This window comes from Pelophylax lessonae (genome assembly GCF_965119305.1).
Source record: "Pelophylax lessonae genome assembly, chromosome: 4".
Taxonomy (NCBI): domain Eukaryota; kingdom Metazoa; phylum Chordata; class Amphibia; order Anura; family Ranidae; genus Pelophylax; species Pelophylax lessonae.
This window is the reverse complement of record NC_138771.1, coordinates 636,304,481-636,319,339: the sequence shown is the minus strand read 5'-3', so window position 1 is coordinate 636,319,339 and position 14,859 is coordinate 636,304,481. Positions and strand designations below refer to the sequence as shown.

General features: G+C 42.4%; 1 protein-coding gene across 1 annotated transcript in view; it reads left to right on the top strand.

The window, feature by feature from the left end:
- The first annotated feature begins 1,610 nt into the window (after positions 1-1,610).
- The window catches only part of LOC309555180 (alpha-2,8-sialyltransferase 8F-like), a 47,846-nt gene continuing 34,597 nt past the window's right edge, over positions 1,611-14,859 (top strand). The window contains exons 1-3 of the mRNA XM_082257024.1: positions 1,611-1,759; positions 5,023-5,103; positions 12,071-12,157. Coding sequence (XP_082113150.1) covers positions 1,659-1,759; positions 5,023-5,103; positions 12,071-12,157 — 269 coding nt within the window. The 5' untranslated portion in view covers positions 1,611-1,658. The remainder of the gene's footprint in view (positions 1,760-5,022; positions 5,104-12,070; positions 12,158-14,859) is intronic.

Sequence of the window (14,859 nt, the reverse complement as noted above, 5' to 3'; positions counted from 1 at the left end):
TGTGTGTCCCTCCATGGATATGCCTCCACAGACCATCACTGACCCACCACCAAACCGGTCATGCTGAACGATGTTACAGACAGCATAATGGTCTCCACAGCTACTCCAGACCCTTTCACGTCTGTTACATGTGCTCCGGGTGAACCTGCTCTCACAGACCTGCCAATTCTGGTGTTCAATGGCAAATGCCAAATAAACACCATGGTGCCAGGCAGTGAGCACAGGGCCCACTAGAGGACATTGGGCCCTCAGGCCACCCTCATGAAGTCTGTTTCTGATTGCTTGGTCAGAGACATTCACACCAGTGGCCTGCTGGAGGTCATTTTGTAGGGCTCTGGCAGTGCTCATCCTGTTCCTCCTCGGTCTTGATGATGGGTTAAGGACCTTCTATGGCCCTGTCCAGCTCTCCTAAAGTAACTGCCTGTCTCTTGGAATCTCCTCCATACTCTTGAGAGTGCCTTCTGTCAATGGCATGTATTGATTTGCCATTCCTGGAGAAGTTGGACTGCCTGTGCCATCTCTATAGGGTCCAGGTATCGCCTCATGCTACCAGTAGTGACACTGACCCTAGCCAAAGGCAAAACTAGTAAAAAACAGTCAGAAAAGATGAAAAGGGAAAAAAAATGTCAGTGGCCTCCACCTGTAAAACCATTCCTGTTTTGGAGGTTGTCTCATTGTTGCCCATCTAGTGCACCTGTTGTTAATTTCATTAACACCAAAGCAGCTGAAACTGATTAACAACCCCCTCTGCTACTTAACTGACCAGATCAATATCCAAGGAGTTTAATTGACTTGATGCTATACTCTGATTAAAAAGTGTTCCTTTAATTTTTTTGAGCAGTGTACATATCTATACATAAACACACTGTGCAGGGTTGCTTACCTGTGCATGCTCTGCATCCTGTGTCACTGCTGCAGATCTCACATTGAACCACCATGGTTGATCTTGTGCAGCAATACAGCTGTACAGTCAATTGTGCTACTTAGGCTTCATTCACACTTGTACGACTCCAAAGTAGGACGACTGTGGGGTGCAAATTTGATGCAATTTGACATAACTTGGATGGGTGCGACTTGGATGTGACTTGTTAGTTCTCTGCAAAGTCGACACACTGTTGCATGTAAGACATTCAAGTACCTCTTTCAGGCAACTTTTGAGGGTTAACATTGAAGTTTATGGCCCTCAAGTTGCATGAAAGTCAGATCAAAATAGTGCGTGAACTACTTTGAAGTTGCTGCAACTTTAAGTCACACATACAGTATATGAATAGTTATTATCGGAAAACATGGGGTACGATGTCCAAAGTCACATTACAAGTTGCACAAGTGTGAATGGGGTGAAAGCTATCTTGCAGGAGACAAAAAGAAAAGCACACTTGTCAATCATTTTATGACTCTCAGCAGGTCAAGACATTCAGCAGAAGCTGCCCCCTCCCCCCAAAATAAAAAAGAGTTCTGCAGCAGCAGCCATCTCTTTGTATATAGATGCGGGTTGGGTGAAGTGTACACAGAAGTAATGAGATGACAGGTTGGGTGAAGTGTACACAGAGTTTCGTTTGTTTTCCTATCCCTGCAGAATTACAGACACGTCTTGCTGGTATAATATTTCCCAGTCACAGGTGAGATTAACACACTGGCTGAACATTCTACATCTGATAATGATGAGAGGATGGAAGTACCTGCTGAGCCTTTCTACTGCCCTGTCATTTTGCCTCTTCTACCTGAGCCTAGAGATCTACCACCAGACTAAATACAGCTGGTAAACGTCTGCATTTAATTGGGGGGGGGGGGGGGTGAGAGAGAAGAATAGAAGAATATTGTCAGAACTTGGATCAACTGCTGGTGGCACTGTGGTTCCATGTGCTAAGGGTTGTAGTTTCCAGTGTCCACCAGCGGGTGAATCCTAGCCTGGTGCTGGCTGCTGGGAAGGTTTTTAGTTTCTCCTCTGCTGTTCCCTTGAGCTTCAGTGTTTTGCCCTACTAGCCAGACACTGCTTGCTGCCTAACCCTGAATCTGATTCCTGCCTCTGTCTTGTACCTGCATCCTGTACCCTGTTTCCTTTTTATATGCTCCCCCTGTTCCTGATCCTAGTCCTGGTTCTCCCCTTTCTTGCATCTCTGGTAAAATCCTATTTTTCTGTGTTCCCCATTTTGTATGTATTGTATATAGTTAGTTTGCTAGTTAGGCTTTCTTTCTATTACTTAGGTTGCTTGTTAGGTATTTTGTCATTTGGTTATGGTTCACTTGTATCTTCATGTTTGGTGTGTATCCTGTTTGCTGGAGTTTGGATGTGTTTTGTTTCACTGTTAGTGACTTAAAGTCATATATTCTATAGGCTGGTCTCAGCTTTCTAAGTGTAGCTATGCTGATCTGGCCATCCCTGCAGTCGGTATTCCTGACAAAGATAAAGAAAGTAAAAAGCGAAAAAGAATAAAAATATAAAAAAGTTAAGAAAATTTGAGATTGTGGAAACAAAACAGAAAAAAGATCTATGAAAACATGGGGGGGGGGGGTAGAAAGAGGAGGGGGGGAAAAAAAGGAAAGAAAGAACAGGAGAAAATCGAAGAAAGAAGGAAAGGGTGGGATAGAAAGAGAGGAGGAAGACAGGAAAGAAGGAAAGGGAGGGATTACAAAAGAGAAAAAGGGAGAGGGAAAAAAAGAAAAGGGAGAGAGAAAAAGGAAGAAGGAAGGAAATAAGGAAAGGGAGAGAGAACAAAGAGAAGGAAAGGGAGGGGAAAAAAGGAAGAAGGAAATGGAGAGAGAAGGAAGAAAGGAAAGGAGGAAATGGAGAGAGAAAAAGAGAGAAGGAAGAAAGGAAAGAAGAAAAGGGACAGAGAAAAAAAGAGAAGGAAAGGGAGGGAGAAAAATGAAATAGGAAGGTAAGAAGGAAAGGGAAAGTGAAAAAGAGAGAAAGAAGAAAGGAAAGAAGGAAAGGAAGAGAGAAAAAGAGAGTTTTGTTTCAGTGTTAATGACTTAAGCCATATGGTCTATAGCAGTGGTTCTCAATTCCGGTCCTCGGGACCCACCAACAGGCCAGGTTTGCAAGATAACTAAATTACATCACAGGTGATCCCATTTGCTGCTCTGTGATTGCAGTATTCTAGTCTGCATCTCCCCAAGGTAATACTTAAAATCTGGCCTGTTAGTGGGTCCCGAGGACCGGAATTGAGAACCACTGGTCTATAGGCTGGTCTCAGTTTTCTAAGAGTAGCTATGCAGATCTGGCCATCCCTGCAGTCGGTATTCCTGACAAAGATAGAGAAAGAAAAAGAATAAAAATAGAAAGAAGTAAAGAAAATTAGAGATTGTGGAAACAAAACACAAAATAGATCTGTGAAAACATGAGGGTAGAAAGAGGAGGGGAAAAAAGGAAACAAGGAAAGGGGGAGAGAAAAGGACAGAATGAAGGAAAAGGAAAGAAAGCAAAGGGAGAGAGAGAAAAAAGAAAAGGAAAGGGAGAGAGAAAATCGAAGAGGAAAGGAAAGAAGGAAAGGGAGGGAGGGAGAAAAAGAGAGGGGGAAGAAAGGAAGGAAGAAAAGGGAGAGAGGAATAAAAGAAAAGGAAAGGGAGAGAGAAAAAAAGGAAAGGGAGAGATTAAAAAAGAAAAGGAAAGGGAGAGAAAAAAAAGAGAAGAAAAGGGAGAGAGAAAAAAAAAAAGAAAAGGAAAGGGAGAGAAAAAAAGAGAAGGAAAGGGAGGGAGAAAAGGGAAGAAGGAAAGAAGTAAAGGGAGAAAAAAAGAGAGAAGGAAGAAAGGAAAGAAGGAAAGGGACAGAGAAAAAAAGAGAAGGAAAGGTAGGGAGAAAAATGAAATAGGAAGGTAAGAAGGAAAGGGAGAGAGAAAAAGAGAGTTTTTTTTCACTGTTAATGACTTAAGTCATATATTTTATAGGCTGGTCTCAGCTTTCTAAGAGTAGCTATGCAGATCTGGCCATCCCTGCAGTCGGTATTCCTGACAAAGATAGAGAAAGTAAAAAGAGAAAAATAATAAAAATAGAAAGAAGTAAAGAAAATTTGAGATTGTGGAAACAAAACACAAAATAGATCTGTGAAAACATGGGGGGGGGGGGGAGGAAAGAAGGAAAGGGAGAGAGAGAAAAGGACAGAAGGAAGGAAAGGGAAAGAAAAAGAGAGAAGAAAGAAAGAAAGGAAAGAAAGCAACGGGGGAGAGAGAGAAAATGGAAAGGAAAGAAGGAAAGGGAGAGATAAAAAGAGAGAAAGAGAGGGAGAATAATGAAATAGGAAGGTAAGAAGGAAAGGGAGGGTGAAAAAAGAGAGACGGAAGGAAGGAAAGAATGAAAGTTAGAGAGAAAAAAAGGAAAGGGGGAGAGAAAAAGGAAGAAGGAAGGAAAGAAGGGAAGGGAGAGAGAAAAAAAACAGAAGGAAAGGGAGGGAGAAAAAGGAAGAATGAAAGGAAAAGAGAAATAGAGAGAAGGAAAGGGAGGGAGAAAATAAAATAGGAAGGAAAGAAGGAAAGGGAGAGTGAAAAAGAGAGACGGAAGGAAGGAAAGTTAGAGAGAAAAAAGAAAAGGAAAGAGGGAGAGAAAAAAAGAGAAGGAAATGGAGAGAGAAAAAAAAGAGAAGAAAAGGGAGAGAGAAAAAAGAGAAGAAATGGGAGAGAGAAAAAAGAGAAGAAAAGGGAGAGAGAAAAAAGAGACGGAAAGGGAGAGAGAACAAGAGAGAAGGAAGAAAGGAAAGAAAGAAAGAGAGAAAAAAAAGAGGGACGAAAGAAAGGAGAGAGAGAAAGAAAAAGACTGAAGAAAAAAAAAGAAGGAAAGTATCTAAAAAAGTAAAGATAACTTGAGAAAGTGGAAAAGAAACAGAAAATTGATCTAGGAAGAAATAGGAAAAAGTGAGGGGGTAGGGACAGAGAAAAGGAGAGTGAGAGAATGTGTTGGGGGAGGTAGAAAGAAACATAAAGAAAGGAAAGGGAACATGATTTGGAGAAAAGAATAAGAGAACAATAGATGTTATAGGATAATAATTTTCATTTTAACAACAAATCTTTAACATTTATTTGCAAAGGGTGAGAAAAATAAAGGTAAACGTCTCGACATGCGCATGTTCCTGTCTCAAATCCATTATACTGAGTTCTGTGCTGGGAAGGTAAGTAAATCTTTTTTATTCTTTTTTGTATATTGGAGTGTGAACAAGCAGGGAATATTATTACATTAGCCGTAGTTACAGGGTGACCATTACTATAACCAAACTCTTTAAAGATTTCAAATTTCTTCCAAGTAAATGTAAAAAAAAAAAAAAAAAAAAAAACATATGTTACTTGAAGTAGAGGTAAGCACAAATACATAATTTTCATATCATATTTAACATGTTAATATTAAAAGCCATGTTCAATCTTTATAAATCTACAGCTTTCATTTGAAGAACTTCCTGTTAAAGTGTGACTATTTGACCTTAATTTTGCTTCTTGTTACCATGAGCCCCTGGTGGAAACCACAAGCAGCCATGGCACCGTCTACCATTTAACTCTGGTCATTCATTCTCAACAAAAATTGTACATTTTTTTCTAATTTTTGACCGTAGTGATGGAAAATAAAAAATAAAAAATCGACGGAGCAGGATGGTATTTTCTTTTTTTTTTTTTTCAAATCAACAACATTCTAATATTAAATTGTGGTTTTTGTTTGAGAAATTCTATTCATTCCAAATTGTTAAATTGTAAAACCAAATTTTGATGTGTTTTCAAAATATATTTATCTGATTGCATTAATAAATGTTTCAATGAGATTTTTGTACGAGCATTTATACAAAAATCCACCAGTATATGGTAAGCTTTAGTCTTTGTTTGCAGCGCTTTCACAATATTTTTCACAGTTATTATTACATGTCAAAAGATTTTATATATATATATATATATATATATATATATATATATATATACATATATACAGTATATATATATATATATATATATATATTCTAGGTCAGTGGCCTGCTCTGGTACAACGTCCAACATTAAATATGAATATTAAATGAATTAGAAAAGATTTTTTAACAGTTCCACCATGTTTTCACAATTAAAATTGATTTTTATTATATATCAAAACTGAAAAATAAATAAAAATAAACATGTATAGTTTTATTTGTAAAATTATACATGTTCATTTTTTTTTTCATTTCATATATAATTTAACCACTTTAAGACCAAAAGGATTTGCCCCCTTAATGACCAGGCCCTATTTTGCGATTCAGCACTGCGTTATTTTAACGGACAATTGCTCGATCGTGCAACGCTGTACCCAAATAAATTTGATGTCCTTTTTTCCCACAAACAGAACTTTCTTTTGGTGGTATTTGATCACCTGTGCAATTTTTATTTTTTGCGCTATAAACAAAAAAAGAGCGACAATTCTGAAAAAAAAAAAAAACAATATTTTTCACATTCTGCTAAAAAAAAAAATTTAAAAATCCAAATTTTTTAACATTTTAGGCTAATTTGTTTTATGCTACATATTTTTTGTAAAAAAAATCGCAATAAGCGTATTTCAATTGGCTTGCGCAAAAGTTATCGCGTCGACTAACTACGGGAAAGATTTATGTCATTTTTATTGTTTTATTTTTTACTAGTAATGGAGGCTATCTGCGATTTTAATTTTTATTTTGCGGGACTGCGACATTGCGGCGGACAGATCGGACCCCTAACTGACATTTTTGACACTTTTGGGGGGACCAGTGACATTACTACAGTAATCAGTGTTAAAAATGCAGTTACTGTAATAATGATACTGGCAGGGAAGGGGTTAACACTGTGGGTGATCAAGGGGTTAAATGTGAGCCTAGGGGAGTGATTCTAACTGTGGGGGTGAGTGGCTTCTGAAATGACAAATAGAGACATGTGATCCTATATAGAAGGATCACAGGGGCTCTATGACCATTCCAGGCAGAAGGACAGTCAGATGTGTTTACAACAGCCGACCATTCTTTTCTCTCAGCGTGGAACGATCGCGGGTGTCAGGCGGCAATCGGAGCCGCCCAGGGCCGGCCTTAGGTGATCAGGCGCCCTGTGCGAGCTAATCCTGTGGAGGCCCCCCCCGCGCGCGCATTTTCTTACACCTTTTTTGCACTTTATTTGACTTTTCTTTTTATGATCACTAATAACTTAGCCCCCCTTACATCAGAGCCCCCCTTACATCAGAGACCCCCCACACAGAGCCCCCTTTACATCAGAGACCCCCCACACAAAGCCCCCCACACACAGAGCCCCCCGTCACATCAGAGACCCCCCACACAGAGCCCCCTTTACATCAGAGAACCCCCACACAGAGCCCCCTTTACATCAGAGACCCCCCACACAGAGCCCCCTTTACATCAGAGACCCCCCACACAAAGTCCCCCCCACACAAAGTCCCCCCCCACACAGAGCCCCCCATCACATCAGAGACCCCCCACACAGAGCCCCCCCACACAAAGCCCCCCTCACATCAGAGACCCCTTACATCAGAGACCCCCCACACAAAGCCCCCCTTACATCAGAGACCCCACATACAGAGCCCCTTACATCAGAGACACCCCACACAGAGCCCCCTCACATCAGAGACCCCCCACACAAAGCCCCCCTTACATCAGAGACCCCCCCCACACAAAGCCCCCCTAACGTCAGAGACCCCCTCACAAAGCCCCCTAAGATCAGTGACCCCCTACACACACACAAAGCCCCCCTCACATCAGAGACCCCACACACAGAGCCCCCTTACATCAGAGACCCCCCACACAAAGCCCCCTTACGTCAGAGACCCCCCCACACAGAGCCCCCCTCATCTCAGGGACCCACCACACAAAGCCCCCTAACATCAGAGACCCCCCACACAAAGCCCCCCTCACATCAGAGACCCCACACACAGAGCCCCCTTACATCAGAGACCCCCACACAAAGCCCCCTTACATCAGAGACCCCCCCCCACACATCAGAGACCCCACACACACAGAGCCCCCCCACACACAGAGCCCCCCTAACATCAGAGACCCCCCACACAAAGCCCCCCTTACATCAGACCCCCCCTCCCCACAGAGCCCCCCACATCAGAGAGCCCTGTCACATCAGAGACCCCCCACACAAAGCCCCCCTAAAATCAGAGACCCCCTACACACACAAAGCCCCCCTCACATCAGAGACCCCCTACACACACACACACAAAGCCCCCCTCACATCAGAGACCCCCACACACAAAGCCCCCCTTACATCAGACCCCCCCCTCCCCACAGAGCCCCCCACATCAGAAAGTCCCCCCTTACATCACAGACCCCCACACAAAGCCCCCCTCACCACACATAGCCCCCCACATCAGAGAGCCCCCCCCTTATATCACAGAGCCACCCCCCCCTACATTTTTTGAAGGAGAGACTTCACTTACCTTACCTTGTCTGCAGCTTTCTCTTTCTTTAAACTTCCCGCCCACACATCCCCGGGAGTGTGGGCGGGCTGGAGGAGGAGGAGAAGGGGCGGGCGAGGATGAGCTGACGATCTCTCCTCCCTCCCTGCACTGACGCCAGAGGAGAGATCGTCAGCTCCTCCTCGCCCCGACCCTTCTCCTCCTCCCGCCCGCCCACACTCCCGGGGATGTGTGGGCGGGAAGTCAGCGTGGAAGGATCAGAGGCTGAGCTGTGTGAGAGATACACAGCTCTAAAAAAAGAATAGTGCGCAAATGCAAAAGAAATAACTACCAAATCTGAAGACAATCCATAAATAAAAATGGGGGTTTGGTCCCACCATATGGCCATATCGTGCTCAAGCCCACTACTGCGTCAAAGTACCCCATTATCAGTGGGTCCTACACTATCCATGAAAAAGAGATGAATCCAGCCTTTCTAACCCTTGGAGATAATACTCCTTGCTGGGAAGGATGTGCAAATGCACTACAGGGGACTCCTCCTATATCCACTTGATGGTGGACACTGATTGAGTACAGGTGTGTGTGGGGGGGTGGGGAGGGTTGCTCAACCTCGATAGTCTGGTCAGACCGAATACATAATAAACAGGCAAAAAATTTGGGGGAGCATACCCTTGTATTTCTAAAGCTGCTGCAGCTATGAACCAAGAGACATGTATATAAAAAAAGAATAGTGCGCAAATGCAAAAGAAATAACTACCAAATCTGAAGACAATCCATAAATAAAAATGGGGGTTTGGTCCCACCATATGGCCATATCGTGCTCAAGCCCACTACTGCGTCAAAGTACCCCATTATCAGTGGGTCCTACACTATCCATGAAAAAGAGATGAATCCAGCCTTTCTAACCCTTGGAGATAATACTCCTTGCTGGGAAGGATGTGTCTACTAGGAGTGGCCACTCCTAGTAGACGTCTTGTGACGAAACCGGTAGGGCGGAGTCAGCGACGTCTAACGTCATTTCCGGCACCCGGAGCCAGAGCCGTGGAACGCGGAAGCTTCCCGGCCACACAACACTGATCGCGGACAGCCTCGAATCTCCCTGTGAGTCTCTACATTTTTTTATCATGTTGTTTGGATATGATACCTAGGGGTCTCCTTTCTTCTTTCTGAGGAACACGCAGACCCACCAGGAAGTCAGAGGGGACAGCGGAACCCATACACGGTACCCTCCTGCAACTGATATCAGGTCATATAGCAGGGTGCGACACCTAGCGGTCACGCAGGTTGTTGCAACCCGAATTCATCACATTCATTTATTTATCCTATTCATCTTACACCTATTAATTTCCGTTATACGTTTTTTTCTTTTGCTCACAGCAGCATTTACTTCTTTTCTCTTCACTAAACACCATCACCTCTGGTTCATAGTGAGGATAGATATATGCTTTACCTGGTTTTTTTATAAATAAAATTCACTAATTTATTTCAGCCTTGTGTCTCTCCTTTCTTTGCACTAGCACTTATGCACTTTATCACTAATAATTTAAGATACAAGGCATTTATATAATCTATTCTTATTGATTTTTACACAATATTTTTATACAGCATTTTATAAGATTGCACTTTAAAATTTATTTATTCATTTATTCACGGCACACATTAAGTGGTATCACCATTCACGCTAAGCAAATATAATATTGCTATCTCTTGAAAAACGGTAGCGCCGTTCACAACCCCACTTGCACTATTTTATTTCCAACCCAACTTGTTGGGTTTGGTTGTTGGCAGCTTACACCGTCTGTTTCTGCATTCACCTTATTAATCCATAGCGCTGGTCACCTTTGTTTTAATTATCATTAATGTAAAAAACCTTCAGGCTTTAGAACCAGTGTACGATAACAAATACATATACTGGGGGGGTTAACTAGGCTTTTCTTCTGTGGGCAAAAGTAAACTCTCTTTTTTTAGTTTAATCAGTATTCGATTTTTTTTTTATGTTACTGTCGATTAAAAAATTATATATTTTTCTAATTTATTATGACCCTGAAATGACATAGGAGGCTTTGCAAAAGTGTTTACACATAATATAAAGGCAGTTTTTTTGTGATTTGTTTTTTTTAACGCAATACTAAAAAAAAAAAAAAAAGTTCAAACCAAAAGAATAAAAATTTAAAATTTAAGTGATTATTGTAATTAATTAATACATTCTTTAAAATAAAAAATAAAAATTAGCAGAAAAGTAATAGCTAAGAGGATAAAGGTGTGTGTGTGTGTGTGTGGGGGGGGGCGTAATTAGGCATTACTAAGGATTTTTAAATAGTAACAAACATATCGCTTTTTTTTTTTTTGGGGAAGCAGGCCAACTAGGCTTTCTTTCAGTGATGTGGTCTTGCAGAAACTTGTTAATAAATATGCATTCTATAGGCAAAAAAAACACTTTTTTTCAGTTCAATCAGTGTTAGAAAAAAAAAAAAATAGTGCTACTGTAGATAGAAAGTATACATTTTAAAATAAAAAAACTTTAGATTAAATAAGGGTTGTTAAGGAGTTAAAGAGGAATAAATATATATATATTTTTTAGTGCTAAAATTGCTTTAACTGACATCAGAGATTCCCACTTGATCTGCATATGATCATATGAAACGATATAACACTAATGTTATTGTATTTGTATATAATATATATAAATAATTGTATTGGGGCGTCTGCGGATGCAGGCCTCTTTCACACTTGTGCAACGTAAAAGTTGCGTGATTTTACCGCGATTTTGACGTGATTTTAACTGGACTTTAAGCAATACCTATGTCTTTGGACCTCAAAACGCATTAAAATCTGCCAAAAGTAGTGCAGGGACTACTTTGAAGTCGTTGCGACTTGAAGTCGTACAGATATGAACGACTTCATTGGAAATCGCGGAGAACGACTTGTCATGTGACTTTGCAGTCCCAAATCGCAGGACAAGTCGCACAAGTGTGAAAGGGACCTTAACACTCAGCAAGTACTGTATGTCAAAATGACAGTGGGGAATTTCCAGGAGGAGCAGCGGGTGGACCAGCAGCATGGGGGGGGGGGGGGGGGGACAGGCCATGCTATGTACTACTCCCTATGTACTTCAATAAAAAGTCTGTAAGCTGTTAAACCTAAGCAAATGCAAAATCAGTAATTGTGCAATAAAATCAGTTTTAACAAAATCTGCCCATCCTTGTAATCCCTGATTCATTCTATAGATGTTTGCAATCATCATATACCAGGCATGTCCAACCTGCGGCCCGGGGGCCGCATGCGGCCCGGAACCGCAGGCAATGCGGCCCACTGCCCCCCTGACAATTTTTTTTTTTGCCTCGCAGGGGAGGGGGGAGGCAAGCATGTGCAGTGTTTCTGACTCCTACCACCATGACCACTTCAAATCACTGAAGTGGTCATGGTGGTTAGAGTGTTCCTTTAATATCTCTCAGAATAAGTAAACCTCTGTATACTGATTATATTTCATTTGATCATCCTCTAGTTGTTTTAAATTTGTGCCAGGGGCGCGGGAAGGGCGCGGCGGCATTTTATTACTTATATACCTTAACTATAGTATATATTTTATATGCGGCCCGAGAAAATTTCTCTACACTCAATGTGGCCCAGAGAAGCCAAAAGGTTTGACACCCATGTCATATACTGTGAAATCATCTTTTATTCTGCATTTCTAGAATTATTTTTGTTTATTTTTTTTGCTGTAGATTTGAAGAGCAAAATTTTTTTGAGCTGGTAAAGGCAGTTCAGGAGTGTCCTTGGAAGGAGGACCAGACAGAACGCGACCTGCTTCAGTAAGTATGGGAGCTTTGGGTATATTCTTCATATGTTAATTAATTTTTTTTATCATTTGGATCACTTATACAACAAAAATTAAAGATGGTTTCTGACACTTTTGGGGGTACCAGTGACATTACTACAGTAATCAGTGCTAAAAATATGAACTGTTACTGTACTAATGACACTGGCAGGGAAGGGGTTAACAGCATAGGTGTTCAAGGGGTTAAATGTGTACCTAGGGGCATGTTTCTAACTGGGAGGCGTGGCTTGTGGAATGACCATAGAGACCTGTAATCCTATATAGAAGGATCACAGGGGCTCTATGATCATTCCAGGGAGAAGAACGGTGAGCTGTGTTTACAACAGCTGACCGTTCTTCTCTCTCAGCAGGGAGCGATCGCGGGTGTCAGATGGCAATCAGAGCCGCCTGACCCATGCATCGGCTTCCCCACTGACGATCTGGAGCGGGAGTGCATTGCCAGCCGCGCCCGCTCGCCCCCTAGCTTCCACCAAGCGACCGACGTAGACCTACGTCGGTTTGCCTGGGAGAGCCACACTGCCGCAGTAAATATGCGGTAAGCGATCGGCAAGTGGTTAAAATAAAAAATGAAAAAAAACAATCGTCCATGAACACTGTGAGCACTAAAATATGACCATTCATCAGCCTCTTCCAGTCGCTGTACAGAAGAATTCAGAAAGGGACATGGAAAAGAAGCACAGGGGGGCAATCAACTGTGCTACAATTTTCATGTCCTAACCTGAAACATGCTAATAGGGGGAGAGAGTAGAGTGACAGAAAATAAAGAGTAAAAAAATGTAGAACCCCCCCCATGAACACATATGAAAGTAAATGCATGTATAGGCAGGGCCTGTGACAAGGGGAGGGCAGGAGACGCATCTGCCCTGGGCACAGCGAAACAAGGGGACAGAGAATGGACACAGGGAAGTAAGCCCATTCTACGGCCTGCATCTACAGTGGGGGAGGGGGCACAGTTCCACATCCTTGCCCTGGGCGCTAGACAAACCTGTCCTGGTACCTTGCATAGGAGTACCTGCGCTTGAAAATAACAGCTGTGTTACACATGTTACATATCATCGATCATAACCGAGCGAGAGCAAAAATCCCATTATTCACAGTTATCTCGAAACTGATGGGCTTTTTAAATTGGGCCCTATAGACAATATCGTGTATAGAAGTTTGTCAGCACTTACAGTTTTAAGCTTTGGCATGTTTGGTATCTGTTTACTCTGCTCAAATTTATATGTAGCCCGGAGCAGACCACCATTAACTGACACTGCAGACTTACTTTCTGCTCTCTCAGATTGTCTTTATACCCCCCCCCCCCCGTGTTGGTCTCAGGTTTCAGGCATCATACTCCTGGGACTGGAAGAAAGGCATCATGGGAACTGTAGTCTTCTACAAGGATATTACTGCACTGCTGAACTGTTTAGGAACTGTACTTCCCAGCAAGCTGTGGGCTCCAGGAGAATTGTGGAAGAGACTATTAAGGGATCTGCAGAACAGGCCCAGACCTCTCTTGCTTCCCGGGATCCATTGTGTGCATATCAGGCTGCTGCAGAAGGAGCGGACTGTGGCCTACCGCACACTACCCAACTGCCTGCAGACTCAGCCCAGGCAGGACGGATGACCATTGCCACATCGCAGACATCCCTGGAGTCGGTGGGACTTACTGATACAGCAGAGCGCAGCCACCTCAGTTTCTCATAGTGAGGAGGATTGCCGTCACCAGTTCTTCCAGGACTCTCATTGATGGACATCAGGATTTGGTGAGAGGGCACCTGCCCAGAGTTCAGACACCAGTAACTACAGTTCTTTGATACACTTAACACAGACACTTTACAATTGGATCAGTTACAGGATCTGTTACGATCAGAATCAGCTATTCTGCTTTGCTTGTTACACAATCTGCCACACTAGGAATCATCTTCTTTCATCAGCTCCAACTGCCGGTGAAGATCTTAGCAAGGCCTTGCAAGTAAAACATTGTTATACTATTGCTCTGAAAAAGGGGACACGTCACTGGTATGTAAATTACCTCATCTCTCATTAGGATACAGGTATTATAGGTCGGTCTGGGGTTCTCCTTTAGCCAGAGTGCTTTCTGTAATAATTTATAGCTTTCTGAGAGATTAGTTCCCATACTGCAAGATACTGTGTATATTTGGTGTATTTGTCTGTAATTATACCTTGTTTATCACTGTTCCTTAGTGTTAGTTCAACTGAGCTTTGGCTGTTTATCCAGGGTCTAGTTGACTAAAACTCTTTTCAAGACTTTACTTTGAGTAAAGCTAAGCTAAAGAGGTAAAACCCATTGCATTGTGTCAGTGTGTCATTTAAAAGTACATACACATGTCTGAACTTAGAGTGTCAGGAGGGCTGGATGGTTCACAGGGTCAAATCGGCACAGAAGAACATACATTTACCAGCAAACCTCAAGGGGGCAGTGCTACATTTGGGGGCTCGTCCGGGATGTTCTTTACTGCTGCAGGCCCTAGTCAGCCCAGGGATGAGCCAAAGATGATCAACATGGATGCTGTTGCTGCAGCTCAGTGGTGCAAAGAGGAAAATGGTCTATAGCTCTAGACCAAGCCAGAATAAAACAGATCCTGAGAGGTGCTCTGCACTCCGATCCAATATGGATTCAGTTAAAAAACTCTGAGTGATGTCAAACTTTAACCTACCCAGAGTTTATTA